We start from the raw sequence: 17,347 nt of genomic DNA, 5'->3' as shown, positions 1-17,347 counted from the left end.
TTTTTTCATTTAACTCCTATACCTACTCTGTTATGGAGTGACTGCAGAAGTTAGGCAGATGAGCAAAGATTAGAACCTGAGCCTCTGAATTGTGTCCTTTTTTTCCTGCAGCTTTACCAGTATTGAATCTTACCTCTTTTGGTTCTTGTTTATTAGATACTGAACATTTTCCCAAGTGATTATTAAATGCTCTATTTACTTATATACAGTCTATATCTTTTGTCCATTATTAATAATAGATTTCAAACTGGACATACCTACTTTTCTCATAGGTAGAAGGCATTATGGGTCAAAGCTTTATCATAATTTTTTTGCTTTTATTTACTTCTCCACAGGCTCTTGATGGAAATGTGTATGACCACCTCAAGGATTATTTAATAGCCTTCAGCCGGACTGAGCTAGAAACATGCCAAGCTGTGCAGAACACATTCCAGTTTTTGTTAGAAAACTCTAGCAAAGTAAGTTACCTTTAGTGCAATATGTGGTGTTATCCATTTTAGAATCTTAAGTGTATTTGCATAAGCTTTAAAGAATGCTTTAAAGGACGTATTTCCTGGAAACTTGGAGGATGTTCTGTTTTCCTTGTTGACATGTTGGTGAAAGTGGCACCAAGGGCACAAAAGGAGGTAATGATACAAGATAGCTCAGAATATCAGTCCATTGCCATGTTCATTGCCTTTGAGAAGAATGGTTCAAACAGGGTGTCCAACCTTTTTTCTGCTGCACATTGGTAGTAGAAGAGTAATCTTGGGCCTCATATTAAATATACAAACACTAATGAAAATTGATGAGTAAAAAAAAGGTCCATGCATAATTTTCGTGATAAGCAAAGCAGTCTTCACATAATCTTTATACAGCCCATGAGCCACAGGTTGGAGACTCCTGGAAGGTTTTTGTCTTCTATCTGGGCATGGTGACTCACGCCGATAATCCCAGCACTTTGAGAGGCCAAGACAGGAAGATCATTTGAGGCCAGGAATTTGAGATCAGCCTGGGCAACATAGAGATCCCCATTGCTACAAAAATGTTTAAGAATTAGCCAAGTGTGGTGTCGCACCCCTGTAGTCCTAGGTACTCAGGAAGCTGATGCAGAAAGATCACTTGAGCCCAGTTGTTCAAGGCTGCAATGAGCTATGGTTCCACCACAGCTCCGTAGCCTGGGTGACTGAGTGAGACCCTGTCTCTAAAAGCAGAGAGTTTTATTTATCACTCAAATTAATTTAAAGTACATCCAGCTCAGTCAGGTGGGGAACAACAGATTATGTTTCAATGCCAAAGATAATAATGAAACAAAAAGGAAAAAGTAGCATTTTTTTTAATTAAATCATAGCTGTGCACATTAATGCAATCATGGGATACAATGTACTGGTTTTATATACAATTTAAAATATTTTCATCAAACTGGTTAACATAGCCTTCACGGCATTTTCTTAGTTATTGTGTTAAGACATTTATATTCTACACCTAGTAAATTTCATATGTACCCTTGTAAGATGCACTGTAGGTGTGGTCCCACCAATTACCCTCCCTCCACCCATCCTCCCTCTTCCCTTTCCCCTTCTTCTTGGGCTATAATTGGGTTATAATAAAAAATTAATACTGTAATATCTTATTTTCTTTAAATTAAATTTTACTATCTATATGTTATTATTGATATAGTCTTTTCCTTTATAAGTGTTAAGATCCATCAAATTTGCTGACTTTTCACACTGTGTACATAGAAGATAAATATAATCACTTTCCTTCAGTATCAGATAAATTGAAACTCTTTGCAGTAGTAAAACCATTCTTTGGGATATAAACTGTTCCTGTGATTAGTAAATGTTTTCTTTCTGATAAATTAAATGCACAATGTTTCCTGATTGACCGACTACATTTATAAAAACATATGTATTATATAACTATTACTTTTAAAAGATCCAGTTCAATTCTCATTTTCTGTCAGGAATATGAGAACTGTAATACCTTAGAAATTATTTGAAAAGGTCCCAGGATATTCATTTTCATGTAATAGTGACCAAAGATGGGAAAGAAAAGAGGTACAGACATTTCATCCTGAATGCTTCTTGTATACATATTCTTATTTTCAGTGTACCAGAACTTCCAATTTATTTTTATTTATATATATGTATATATATGTATGAATGAATGACAGTGTCCTACTTTGTTACCCAGGCAGTGGCATCATCATAGCTCACTATAACTTCAAACACCAAGTCCCATGTGATCACCCTGCCTTGCCCTCCTGGGCTTTGACTACAAGGATGTGCTACTATACCCGGCCCATTTTTTTTATTTTTTGAGACGGGGTCTCTCTGTGTCACTCAGGCTTAAACTCCTGGCCTCAAGTAATCCTTCCACTCTACCTTCCAAAATTGCTAGGATTACAGGTGTGAACCACCATGCCTTGACCCAATTCCTTTTTTTTTTTTCTGAGATAGAGTCTCAAGCTGTCGCCCTGCGTAGAGTGTCGTGGAGTCACAGCTCACAGCAACCTCAAACTCTTGAGTGTAAGCGATTCTCTTGCCTCAGCCTCCCAAGTAGCTGGGACTACAGGCACCCACCACAATGCCCAGCTATTTTTTTGTTGCAGTTGTTGTTTTAGCTGGCCCAGGCCAGGTTTGAACCCGCCACCCTCAGTGCATGTGGCCGGCTCCGTAACCACTATGCTATGGGCGCCAAGCCCCCAATTCTATTCTTAGATTTAAAATGCTAGTTTGATGTGGAAATATTACTATCACTACCCTGGTACCTTTGATCCTTGCAGTACATCTATTTTCATGTATTTTTATCCCCCAGAATCTAAGAAAAGATATGAAAGGATTGATGTGTAGAAAGAAGGACGAATGAATAGATGGATAGGGTCATAAATTATGTGAAAGAAAATGTAGAAAATGTTCATTGCAGAATCTAGGTAGTGGGTATACAGGTATTCATTATATAATTTTTTTGAATTTAATGTATGTATATTTGAAATTTTTCGTGAGAGAATGTTGAATGAAAGTCTATAAAAGAATCCTGACTTTGTTCTTTTTTTGGGGGGGTTGATTTTTGACTTGTGATCAAATTTTTCACATTTACTTGTTCATTCAGATATTCTGTTTCTTTTTTAGTGTGTTTTGGTAACTTACATTTTCCTAGATCCATTTCACTTATCACATTTGATGGCATAAATTGGCTTATAAACTTGTTTGCTTCAAGAATTGTCTCTTTTTATTTCTTATATTGTTTGTGCTTTCTCTCTTATTTTGATCATACTTACTAATCTTTTTATTAATCTTTGCCAAGAACCATCTTTTGTTCTATTTTTTAGTGTTGTTACTGTTTCCTTAATTTTTGGTTTTATCTTAATCAATTCTTCATATACTTTCTGTACTTTTTTATTTTTTTGAGGCAGCGTCTTGCTTTGGCACCCAGGCTGGAGTGCAGTGGCCATGTCATTCTAGCTCACTGCAGCCTTGAACTTAGCTTCAAATAATCCTCACAACTTGACCTGCCAAAGAGATAGGACTTTAGGCATGAACCAGTTTTTACCCAATCTCTCTACTTTCTTTTTTTATTTTTATTTACTTATTTATTTATTTGGGATTCATTGGGGGTACAAAGAATTGTTTCTTTGTTGTACAAAGTTATACTGATTGCATTTGTTAGAGTCCCTTTTATAATTGTGTCCCGCCCCTAAGAGACATGCTGTGACTCTACTTTGTTACAGTTTATTTTCTTGTTCTTTTTCAAGCTTCTTTTTTTATTTTTTATTTAATTTTGTTGAGGTAAAATATATAATTTATCTTTATCATTTTTTAAATGTATGGCTCAATGGTAATACATACATTTATTTATATTCTTTTTTCCCTTTCAACCCCTTCTTTTTCTATTAGGTCCTTTATTTTTAGTCTTTCTTGTTTTTGAATAAACCCCTGTGTAAGGCTGAAAAAAAATCTTCTACTTTAACTGTATTCTGTGATATGTAGGACTTTTGTTATTTCTACATTTTTTTCCCCTTTAATAATCAGTGGTGACTTTGTTAATCCATCATGAGTTTTGCCATTTCCATTCAGTGGGAGTATTAGTGCAATAGAGTGCCACTTTTCATTTCTAACTTTATTATATGTTGTATTTGGGCACGGTGGCTCACACCTGTGAGCAGGAGGCTGAAGTGGGTGGATTGCTTAAAGTCAGCAAGAGGGAGACCCAATCTCTATTACAGATAGAAAAACTAGCCCTGGGGCAGTGCCTGCAGCTCAGTCTGTAAGGCACCGGCCCCATATACTGAGGGTGGCAGGTTCAAACTCGGCCCTGGCCAAACTGCAACAAAAAAATAGCTGGGCATTGTGACGGGCGCCTGTAGTCCCAGCTACTCGGGAGGCTGAGGCAAGAGAATCGCCTAAGCCCAGGAGTTGGAGGTTGCTGTGAGCAGTGTGACACCACGGAACTCTACTGAGGGTCATAAAGTGAGACTCTGTCTCTACAAGAAAAAAAGAAAAGAAAAACTAGCCTGGCGTTGTGGCAGACAGCTGTAGTCTCAGGTACTGAGAAGACTTAAGTCAAGAGGATTGTTTGAGCCCAAGAGTTTGAGGTTGCTGTGAGCTATGCTGACGCCATAGCATTCTACCCAGGGCAACAAAGTGAGTCTCTGTCTCAAAAACAAACCAAAAAAAATTTTTTTATTTTATTTTTATTCTAATTTGTCCCAATTTTGTCAGAATGGTTATCTTCCAACAAAATTCCTTGAAAATTTTTTTCCAAGAATAAGTTAGACTGGATATGCTATAAAACAGGTAAACATAATCATAACAAATAGCTAATATTTTATACATTCTTAACAGTTTCCTAAGAGTTTTTAGCATATTATATATCTTGAATCCTGCAAGTTTGGTATTACCATGCTCATTTTATAGAAAGGAAAGTGGACTTAGGAAGTTTATATGATTTACTTGAGCCCACACACTCATAGTACTTTCCATGATCTTCTGCTGTATAATCTCTTAAGTTTATATTATTTTAATAGAAAAATTAAGAATTGAGAATTCATAAACTAGTTTGGACCACATAAAGAGATAAGCTTTCATTTTCTGCATTTACTCATATGAGTACTCACTCCCCTGGGATGAGGAATAAATGAAATACTCTTACGTTTAGATTAGATAAAAATTTAGTGAGAATGATGTATCTAGATATCTAGGAGATGTGCCCTTTTGTTCTAGGTACCAGAAGAGCTCCACCTACAAGTTTTATATTATGTGTTCGTTTACAAACGGAATCCCAAAGATATTTGTGGTAATCCTTCTTACATGCTGCATATGTTAAGATGCTGTCTGTATCATTCATCCCCAAAATGGAAACAGCTGGTCCTGGGGGCTTTTGTTAAATTTTAATTATTTATGAAGCTTGCTTTGCTCCTTAATATTTTATGAAATGCTTTGTATATGTAACTATAGCAGATGTTCTCATAGATATTTTTCCTAGGATAATAACTGCATAGATAGCTCTATTGGTCTTTATAGTTTGTTCGCATGTGCTTGCTTGCTTTCTCTATAAGGAACTTTCTATTGATTAATAATATAGTTCTTTTAACAATTCAGAAAATAATAATGTTCTTCTATATTTCTCTGGAATTAAATTGTCTAATGTTAGACTAATCAAAAGCTAACTAAAGATTAGCCAAAAAAAGTAAATTTAATGAAATGTGGGTAAGGACTATCTGATCATTTCAGTAGACACAAAGAAAGCATTTGACAGAACTGACAAAATTCAGCATTCTTTCATGACCAAAAAAAAATACATTCAGTAGACTAGTAATAGAAGGTAACTTAAATAACATGATAGCATTTGCAAAACACAACAGCTAATATTATATTTAATAATAAAAGGCTGAAAGCTTCTCCCACCAAGACAATGAACGAGACAAAGATGCCCACAGAATACTACTGTTCGCCATTGTACTGGAAGTCCTAGCCAGAGCAGTTAAGTAAGAAAAAGAAAGAAAAGGCATCCAAATTGAAAAAGAAGAACTAAAACACCTCCGTTTACAGGTGACATGATTATATGTAGAAAATCCCATAGAACCTGTAAAACTACTAGAACAAATAAATACAGCAAAGTTAGAAGAAAACTAAAACACAAAAATTGTGTTTCTATACTCCATCACTGAATGTTCAAAAAAGAAAATTAATAAAACAATTCCAACAACAATAGTACTGAATAAATAAAATATTTATAAATAAATTTAACCAAGTTATTAGAGACTTGCACTCTGAAACTATAAAACATTGCTGAAATAAATCAAAGACCAAATAAATGGAAATAATAAATGTTCATGGATTGGGAGATTTCATATTACTAATATTGTAATATTCTTCAGTTAGGAATAGAAGGAATCTGTGGATCTACAGATTCAATGCAATTCCTATCAAAATTCCAATGGCCTTTTTTTCAGAAATGGAAAGGCCAGTCCTCAAATTTACAGGGATTTATAAATAGCCCTAAATATCTAAAACAATATTGAAAAAGAAAAACAAAGTTAGAGGATTCACATTTCCCAATTTCAAACTTACCACAAAGTAGTAACTTCGTAGTTACTTTATGACTGATTAGTTATCAGTAATCAAGATAGTGTGGTATAGGCATAGGGATACACACGTAGATCAAGGAATAGAATTGAGAATCCAGAAATAAACCCAAACATATGTGGTCAATTGATTTTTGACAAGGGTCTCCTGATCATTCAATGGAGAAAGAATAGTCTCTCAAAAAAAGGTTCTGAAACAAATGGATGCCTGCATACAAAAGAATCAATTTGAACCCCTGCTTCACAAAAATTAATTCATAATAGATCAATGATCTAACTACAGAAGAAAACACAGAGGTACATTTTTATGACCTTGGATCTGGCAGTATATTCTTAGATTTGACATCAAAAGCATGAGGAACAATAGAAAAAATAAAACAGATAATTAGATTCATCAAATTAAAAGCTTTTGTGGGCGGTGCCTGTGGCTCAGAGGAGTAGGGCGCTGGCCCCATATACTGGAGGTGGCAGGTTCAAGCCTGGCCCCAGCCAAAAACTGCAAAAAAAAAAAAAAAAAAGCTTTTGTATATCAAGGGGCATTATCAAGAATGTGAACATATAAAAAGAATGTGAACACAAAAGATGATAGAAAATATTTCCTTATCACTTATAAGAATTTAATATTGAGAATATGTAAAGAACTCTTACAACTCAGCAACACAAAGAACCCAATTTGACCATGCACAAAGAACCTGAATAAATATTTCTCTTGAAAAGATAGATAAATGGTCCACAAGCACATGCAAAAATGTTCATCACTGGTCAAGGAAATACAAATCAAAACTATAATGAGATACTACTTCCTAACTGCTGGTTTGGCTTTAATTAAAACATAATATGTGAGGGTGGCACATGTGGCTCATTGAGTAGGGTGCCAGCCCCATATACCTACACTGGCGAGTTCAAACCCAGCCCCAGGCAAACTACAACAAAAAATAGCTGGGTGTTTTGTGGCAGGCGCCTGTAGTCCCAGCTACTTAGGAGGCTAGGCAAGAGAATCGCCTAAGCCCAAGAGCTGGATATTGCTGTGCGCTGTGACGCTACAGCACTCTACTGAGGGCGACAAAGTAAGACTCTGTCTCTAAATAAATAAATAAATAATATGTGTTGACAAAGATATAGAGAAATTAGAACCTTCATATGTTGTTGGTGGGAATATAATGTTGCAGATACTATGGGAAATAGTCCAGCAATTCAGGTACCATTTGACTTGGCACTTGCACTCCTGGGTATGTAGTCAAGAGTATTGAAAACAGGAGTTAAAATTAAAATTCTTACAGAGTGTTCATAGCATTATTGATAGTAACCAAAAAGTGGAACCAACCCAAATGCCCATCAACTGATGACTAGATAATATATGATATATTTATACAATGGAATTATTATTGACCCATAAAAAGGAATGAACTACCAATAAATACATCATAAGCATGCATCTCCCAGAACGAAAAATATAAAAAAACCATTACTATATAAAAACATATTGTTAAGGGCTGAATTGTGCCCCTTCCAAAATTCTTTTTTTTTTTTTTTTTTTTTTTGTAGAGACAGAGTCTCACTTTATGGCCCTTGGTAGAGTGCCGTAGCATCACACAGCTCACAGCAACCTCCAGCTCCTGGGCTTAAGCGATTCTCTTGCCTCAGCCTCCCGAGTAGCTGGGACTACAGGTGCCCGCCACAACACCCGGTTATTTTTTTGTTGCAGTTTGGCCGGGGCTGGGTTTGAACCCGCCACCCTTGGCATATGGGGCCGGTGCCCTACTCACTGAGCCACAGGCGCCACCCCCCCTTCCAAAATTCTTATGTTGATGAACTAATCCCTAGTACCTCAGAATGTGACTGTATTTGGAAATAGGCTCTTTTGAGAGGTAATTAAGGTAAAATAAGGTCATATGGGTGGGCCCTGATCCAGTATCAATAGTGTTCTTATAAAAAGAGACACAAACAGGCACAGAGAGAAGACCATGTGAGGATACCAGCAGAAAACAGTCAACATAAAAGCCAAGGACAATTACCATCAGAAGAAATCAGCCCTGCCAACACCTTGATCTTGGACTGCTAGCCTCCAAAACTGTAAAAAACTATCTCAAAAAAAAAAAAAAAGAAAGAAAGAAATTTCTGATGTATAAGCCACCTAATCTGTGATACTTTGATATGGCAACCCTAGCAAACTAATAAAAGTAGCTTTCATCGTTAATAAGGAAAAGGAAACTAAAACCACAGTGAGATTCCATTTTACATGATAAAATGGACAAAAGTAAAAACAGGAATGTAGTAAGAATATGGATTAACAGAAACTCACACACTACCCTGAGGGATACAAATTGGCCCATCCAATTTGAAAACATTTGGCATTATCTATTCAATTTAAAAATGTATTTACTTTATGACCTGGCAGTTCCACTCCTATGTTTCCTAGACAAACTTTTGCACGTGTATTCTAGAAAACTTTTAGAAGAATATTCATAATAGCTTTCTTTGTAAGAGAAAAAAGCTAGAAACCACCCAATTGCTAGTAGGAAGAGTAATGGAAACTATCGTACAGCAGTAAAATGAAAGATGTAAATATTAATATGGATGAAACTCACAAGTATAATTTTGAGCAAAAAAAGCAGGTTTCAGGTGAATATAAAAATATACTATTTATGCAAAGTTTAAAAATATGCAAGAAAACAGTCTTATTTTGAAGTATATCAGATATAGTAAAACTTTTTTTTTTTTTTTGAAGAAAAGGGAGAATATTAAATACAGAATTCAGGAGTATGGTTACCTCTAGGGTCTACATTCTCAGGAAGGGTTGTATCACCCCCAAGGAAGTAAAAATTGCTTCCAGATGTGGGAAGGGTGCAGAAAAAATCTTAGATTTTTACAGTTGAGCTCACAGTACATAAATATATACACAGTACATTTGTGCTATTAAAACTTAATGGATTGCAAGAGATCATCTCTGAATACTACCAGAAACTCTATGCCCAGAAATTTGACAATGTGAAGGAAATGGATCAATATTTGGAATCACACCCTCTTCCTAGACCAGGAAGAAATAGAGCTCCTGAACAGACCAATTTCAAGCATTGAGATTAAAGAAACAATAAATGAGCTTCCAACAAAAAAATGCACTGGTCCAGATGGCTTCATACCAGAATTCTATCAAACCTTCAAGGAAGAGCTTATTCCTGTACTGCAGAAATTATTCCAAAAAATTGAGGAAGGAATCTTCCCCAACACGTTCTATGAAGCAAACATAACCCTGATACCAAAACCAGGAAAAGACCCAACTAAAAAGGAGAATTTCAGACCAATTTTACTCATGAATATAGATGCAAAAATGCTCAACAAAATCCTAGCCAATAGATTACAGCTTATCATCAAAAAAGTCATATATCATGATCAAGTAGGTTTCATCCCAGGGATGCAAGGCTGGTTTAACATACGCAAGTCCATAAACATTATCCACTATATTAACAGAAGCAAAAATAAAGACCATATGATCCTCTCAATAGATGCAGAAAAAGCATTTGATAAAAATCCAGCATCCTTTTCTAATGGGCATAGGTGGCACATTTCTGAAACTAATTGAAGCTATCTATGACAACCCTACAGCTAATATTTTATGGAATGGAGTAAAACTGAAAGCTTTTCCTCTTAGAACTGGAACCAGACAAGGTTGTCCTCTGTCACCTTTACTTTTCAACATAGTGCTGGAAGTTCTAGCCAATACAATTAGGCAAGACAAGGAAATAAAGGGAATGCAAATGGGAGCAGAGGAGGTCAAACTCTCTCTTTGCTGACAAAATGATCTTATACTTAGAGAATCCCAAAGACTCAACGACAAGACTCCTGGAAGTCATCAAAAAATACAGTAATGTTTCAGGATATAAAATCAATGTCCACAAGTCAGTAGCCTTTGTATATACGCCAATAACAGTCAAGATGAGAAGCTAATTAAGGACACAACTCCCTTCACCATAGCTTCAAAGAAAATGAAATACCTAGGAATATACCTGAGAAAGGAGGTGAAGGACCTCTATAAAGAAAATTATGAAATCCTAAGAAAGGAAATAACAGAGGATATTAACAAATGGAAGAACATACCATGCTCATGGCTGGGAAGAATCAACATTGTTAAAATGTCTATACTTCCTAAAGCAATCTACCTATTCAATGCCATTCCTATTAAAATACCAACATCATACTTTCAAGATTTGGAAAAAATGATTCTGCATTTTGTATGGAACCAGAAAAAGCCCCGTATAGCTAAGGCAGTTCTTAGTAATAAAAATAAAGCTGGGGGCATCACCATACCAGATTTTAGGCTCAACTACAAAGCCAGAGTGGTCAAAACAGCATGGTACTGGCACAAAAATAGAGACAGACTTTTGGAATCGAATAGAAAACCAAGAAATGAAACTAACATCTTACAACCACCTAATCCTTGATAAACCAAACATGAGCATACCTGGGGGGAAAGACTCCCTATTCAATAAATAGTGCTGGGAGAACTGGATATCCACATGTAAAAGACTGAAACTGGACCCACACCTTTCCCCACTCACAAAAATTGATTCAAGATGGATAAAGGACTTAAATTTAAGGCATGAAACAATAAAAATCCTCCAAGAAAGCAGAGGAAAAACACTGGAAGATATTGGCCTGGGGAAAGACTTCATGAAGAAGACTGCCATGGCAATTGCAACAACAACAAAAATAAACAAATGGGACTTCATTAAATCGAAAAGCTTCTGTACAGCTAAGGAGACAACAACCAAAGCAAATAGACAACCTACATAATGGGAAAGGATATTTGCATATTTTCAATCAGACAAAAGCTTGATAACTAGGATCTATAGAGAACTCTAATCCACATGAAAAAAGCCAACAATCCCATATATCAATGGGCAAGAGACATGAATAGAACCTTCTCTAAAGAAGACAGACGAATGGCTAACAAACATATGAAAAAATGTTCATCATCCCTATATATTAGAGAAATGCAAATCAAAACAATCCTGAGATACCATCTAACCCCAGTGAGAATGGCCCACATCACAAAATCTCAAAACCGCAGATGCTGGCATAGATGTGGAGAGAAGGGAATACTTTTACACTGCTGGTGGGACTGCAAACTAGTACAACCTTTCTGGAAGGAAGTATGGAGAAACCTCAAAGCACTCAAGCTAGACCTCCCATTTGATCCTGCAATCCCATTACTGGGCATCTACCCAGAAGGAAAAAAATCCTTTTATCATAAGGACACTTGTACTAGACTGTTTATTGCAGCTCAATTTACAATCGCCAAAATGTGGAAACAGCCTAAATGCCCACCAACCCAGGAATGGATTAACAAGCTGTGATATATGTACACCATGGAATACTATTCAGCCATTAAAAAAGATGGAGACTTTACATCCTTTGTATTAACCTGGATGGACGTGGAAGACATTATTCTTAGTAAAGCATCACAAGAATGGAGAAGCATGAATCCTATGTACTCAATTTTGATATGAGGACAATTAATGACAGTTAAGGTCATGGTGGGGCTGGGGGAAGGGGAGAGCAGAGAGAGAAAGAAGGAGGGAGGGGTGGGGAAAGGAAAAGCAGAAAAAGGGAAGGAGGGAGGGGGGTGGGGCCTTGGTGTGTGCCACACCTTTTGGGGGCAAGACACGATTGCAAGAGGGACTTTACCTAACAAATGCAATCAGTGTAACCTGGTTTATGTACCCTCAATGAATCCCCAACAATAACAACCACAGCAAAAAAAACTTAATGGATTGCTACCCATTAGTATGTTAGGGGAAAAAAAAACTTAATTTGAGCCTCATGGTGGTTAATAACTATAGGAAATTTCTAAAATTGTATAAATACACACTGAATGTTTTTAATGCATAACTTCATAGTAATAGTTTATTAAAACTATAATTGGTCATTTTGGGGAGGTTGCTAGAGAAGCAATTCAATTTGAAAACTAGATAATAAAGAGAAAGAATTAGTGTTTATCCTGCCTTACTTAGTTTACCTGGGTGGGCCGTAATACAACCTGTACCTAAAGTAACTAAACTGTTTCTCAAAGTAAATATAATAAATAGTTGACTTACGAATGTTTTTCTTATAGAAGTATCCCAGCTAACAAATGAAAAAGAAATGGTAGAATTAGAAAAAATATTTTTTGTAACACCTAATGAATTTAAGCACTTATCAGCAAAGGTTATTTTATCAGCTTTCTAACTGATATGGTAAATATTACTATAAATGGGTGATGTAAAATAATGGAAATTTATTAACTCTGTTCTGCAGGCCAGTCACCTGCAATCCAAATGTCAGCAGGCTGCACTTCCTCCAAAGGTCTTTATGGGAAGTCAGGTCCTTGATTCTGGCTCCCAACAGTCCCTGGCAAGTGGCCACGTCACTACCTTCTTAGCCTCCATCATTGCATCCTCTCCTCCTTTTTTGTCTATATTCTCTTTGGTTATCTTTCATGAAGACACTTATCATTGGGTTTATGGTCCACCCAGGTAATCTAGGGTGGCCTCAAATGTCTTTGCCTTTATTGCATTTTCAAAGTTCCTTTTTCTAAATAAAGTAGCATTCACAGATTTTGGACATATCTTTTGGAAGGGCTACCATTTAGCCCTCTACTCCTATTAATATCATAAAAAGAGGCAGTTAGGGTGGCATTGGCATCTGTGGCTCAAAGGAGTAGGGAGCCAGCCCCATATGCTGGAGGTGGTGGGTTCAAACCCAACCCTGGCCAAAAACTGCAAAAAAAAAAAAAAAAGGCAGTTAGAGGTAGGCCTTCTTATGGAAGTAAACATCTCTTTTCCAAAAAAAAAAAAAAAAAAAACAAGCACACAAAACAAAATAAAACCACCCCTGAATCCAATTAAAGCTCTAGATCCCAACACCAATTTATAGGAAATACAAGAAACAAAACACAGTCAACAAAATTTCGATCATAAGAATCTCTATAGAACAAGAATACAATTCTTCAACAATTAAATTATAAGGAACAGAGAGGTATAGATGAAGAAGCCTACATATGAAAAGAAATTTATCTACAACATCATCAACCAGTGGTACTGTCTGGGTTTTATTTGGATCCTGATTTGAAAAACTTTTTTTTTTAAAGAAACAATCAGGGAAATTTGAATACTTATTGGTTGCTTTGCAAGTATGCAAGTATTATAAATTTTAAAAGAGGTCTTATCTTTTAGATACCATACTAAAATATTTGTGGATGAAATTATCTGTCTAGGACTTGCTTCAGTATACTTAGGAGTGAAAGAGGTAGATGGGTTTATGTGTAAAACAAGACTTGCCATAAGGGAATGTTTTGATGACAGGATGTTTTTGGAAATTAGTGATGAGAACATGAAAATACTATACTGTTGTTTTTACTTTGGTATGTGTTTGTAACTTTCCATAATAAAAAGCTTAATATTTTAAAAGGTTGAAACTTGTTCCTCAAAAAAAAAAGTTTGTAATGCTTGAGGATAGGTTTGGCAACTACAGGGGTGATGTTAGTTTTTCTGCCTGATGATTAGTGAGGCTCCAAGGGCTTGGTCACTAGCTTTTATAGCTGTTCTAGCATAAAACTATTATAGAATATAAGAATAAAGCAGAATATGTTTATTCAGCCAGCCTTCCCTGACCAAATTTTTCCCATCATTTCGTATCTCACATCTTCAGTCTGGTTAATTGGGACTATCTTGTTCTCTCCTCCATACTTCCATAGTACATTTTAATTGTGTAGCCTGTTTGGTTGTCCCAGTTTCCAGATGATAAATTCCTTAAAGACACTAACCTTGTTTGTTCATCTTACTCATCTGCATATCCCCCTCATACCAGCATTTAATATTGAACCTGGTAAACTCTCTCACTAAATGGTTGGTTGAGTGAAGGAGAGGAAAGCAGTAGAGCTAAGATTGTTCTGGTAAATAAAATGCACTATATACCTATACTTTATTTCCAAAATAATCCCTTTCCCAGAACTACTAAAGTAAAGCTACAGAACTACTTTGACCTTTTTTTCCTGCCCATCCCCTGGCAAAGGTGCTAATGAACTATATTGTACTGCAAATAAAAGATAAGTTAAGAGTGAGGCTGTACCAAAATAAAAAGTTGGTTTTTATATAATCAAATGTTGCTGATTCCACTTTCCCAAGGTCTGTAATGAAATGAATTCTTTTTAGATAGCTGGCTTTCTGTGTATCAGAATTCTCCCTGTGTGAGAATTTCTTTCTTCTCTATCTCTTGGTGTGCTTTAAGATGGTAATTAGAATGTAACTTACTGGAAAAGGTGTCAAGGAGTACTCTAAAAATACTATTTTGTGCTATGGAATTATCTGGCAATTTCCTTGTGGATAGCAGTCACCATAAAAGAAGCTATAAGAGGCTGGGAGAAACTAAAAAGACCAATGTCCTTTTCTATTCCCACCTTTCCCATTACAAACGATAGTTTTTTGTATAATAACTATCTTCTTGATGTCTTATAATATTGCATATTGTCCAATCCCCAAATCCAAGCTAGTTTCTAAACTATTACTTTCCGAATTTAAATTTTTGAGAAAATAGATTTGTACAACCACTGTTATCTAAAATGAAAAATAAAATGTGTGACACTATCATTTCTTTTTTACCACATAGTCTTGGATGAATTCTCATTGATATAGAAAACAGCATAATAGGGCGGCACCTGCGGCTCAGTAAGAAGGGTGCCAGCCCCATATGCCAAGGGTGGCAGGTTCAAACCCAGCCCCAGCCAAACCACAACAAAAAAATAGCTGGGTGTTGTGACAGGCACCTGTAGTCCCAGGGGGCTGAGGCAAGAGAGTTGCCTAAGCCCAAGAGCTAAAGGTTGCTGTTGAGCTGTGTGATGCCACGGCACTCTACCGAGGGTGATAAAGTGAGACTTTGTCTCTTAAAAAAAAAAAAAAAATTATATATATATATATATATATATATATATATATGGCATAATAAACCTTAAACTTTAAAATGTAATTATTGTAATTTTATTTTAATTTTATTAACCTAAATATATTTTATTTTTCTCTTTAGGTGGTACGAGACTATAATCTTCAGCTGTTTTTACAAGACAGTGCTGTATTTCACAAACCCCAGCCCTTCCAGTTTCAGCCTTGTGACAGCGATACTGTAAGAGAATTCTGGATTTTCACTACATTTGCTGTTCCTTTGTTTTTGTGTTCTGTAACAGTTATCCTTAGAATGGACAAAAAAGGCTAAGTGTGGCCACATGCAGCAGCTCACACCTATAATCCTACCATTTTGAGATGCCAAGGTAGGAGGGCAGGAGTTTGAGACCACGCTGAGCAACATAGTGAGACCGTTTCTCTGCAGAAAAAGGTTTTTTTTAAATTAACGAGGGGCTCAGCACCTGTAGCTCAGCAGCGAGGGCGCCGGCCACATACACCCAGGCTGGTGGGTTTGAACCTGGCCTTGGCCTGCCAAACAACAATGACAACTACAACAAAAAATAGCCAGGCGTTGTGGTGAGCGCCTGTAGTCCCAGCTACTTGGGAGGTGTGAGGCAAGAGAATTGCTTAAACCTAAGAGTTTGAGGTTGCTGTGAGCTGTTAATGCCATAGCACTCTACCAAGAGCGACACAGTGAAACTCTGTCTCAAAAAAATAAATAAAAATTAAAACTAACTAGGCATGGTGGCACAGGCCTATAGTCTCAGCTACTTGAGAGGCTAACGCAGGAAGATCGCTTGAGCCCAGGAATTTGAGGTTATAGTAAGCTATGATATCTCCACTGCATGCTAGCCCAGGCAACAAAGTGAGAAAAAAAAAAGAAAGAGAAAAAGATGAACTTGAGTGTATCTCATTACTTTTATAACAAAACTGTGGGGATGCCAAGAAACTATGACATTTTTTTCTTAAAATGTGGCTAACACACCCAATGTTTTTATGCTAACAATTTTCTTCTAAATGAGATTAAGTTATAAGACAAGTTACTGAAAATCTGAAAACAATTGAGGGAAAAAAGTTTAATACATTTATTCATATATACTTTCTGTCCACAAAATTCTTCATGTTGTACCATTCCAAAGAAATCAGTGGTTAAATTTTAACCAGAATAGAATTCATTAATGGAATAATGAATAGGTATATGCAAATATTTTGGTTGGCCTTATAAAAAATAATAGGCCTTTCATAATTATTTTCACATTTCTTTGAATGTTAAAGTACTAGCATAAATCTCAAATTGGCAGTTTTTAAAAAGCATTAATCTTACATTTTTGTTCTTGAGTTTGAGTTTTGTACTGTAAGAAATGTTTGCCGTAATTTGAATTAAAAAAAAAAAAAGGCTAATTTGATAACATAAAAAAATGAAATTCCCTTAATCCTAGCACTCTGGGAGGCTAAGGCAGGTGGGTTGCTTGAGTTCAGGAGTTCAAGACCAGCCCAAGCAAAAGGGAGACCCCCCTCTCTACTAAAAATAGAAAAACTGAGAATAGAGGCTCGCTTGAGCCCCAGAGTTGGAGGTTGCTGTGAGCTATGACATCACAGCACTCTACCCAGGGCCACAGCTTGAGACTCTGTCTCAAAAAAAAAAAAAGAAGAAAAGAAATTAACTTCTACTAAATGAGAAGGCACTTGTTGGCATTACCAGCACATTATCTCAGTGATACAGTTTCAGAGTTTAATGGTATCAGTTTAATAAAAATACATTTGCTGGAGATATCTTCATTGCTTTTCTCTCATATTAAGTAGCCCTGTTAGTGGCTCTATAAAGAAATGTAGGAAATCAGCATTT

The 17,347-nt window shown here is 36.1% G+C and overlaps 1 protein-coding gene across 2 annotated transcripts in view; it reads left to right on the top strand.

The window, feature by feature from the left end:
* Positions 1-17,347, top strand: part of FCHSD2 (FCH and double SH3 domains 2) — a 312,393-nt gene that overhangs the window by 226,848 nt on the left and 68,198 nt on the right. For both annotated transcript variants that reach the window (XM_053561344.1, XM_053561345.1), the window contains exons 9-10: positions 336-458; positions 15,626-15,721. In XM_053561344.1, the coding sequence (XP_053417319.1) occupies positions 336-458; positions 15,626-15,721 (219 nt within the window). The remainder of the gene's footprint in view (positions 1-335; positions 459-15,625; positions 15,722-17,347) is intronic.

The sequence above is a fragment of the Nycticebus coucang genome, chromosome 14 (genome assembly GCF_027406575.1).
Source record: "Nycticebus coucang isolate mNycCou1 chromosome 14, mNycCou1.pri, whole genome shotgun sequence".
NCBI classification, from domain to species: domain Eukaryota; kingdom Metazoa; phylum Chordata; class Mammalia; order Primates; family Lorisidae; genus Nycticebus; species Nycticebus coucang.
This window is presented reverse-complemented; position numbering and strand designations above follow the sequence as displayed.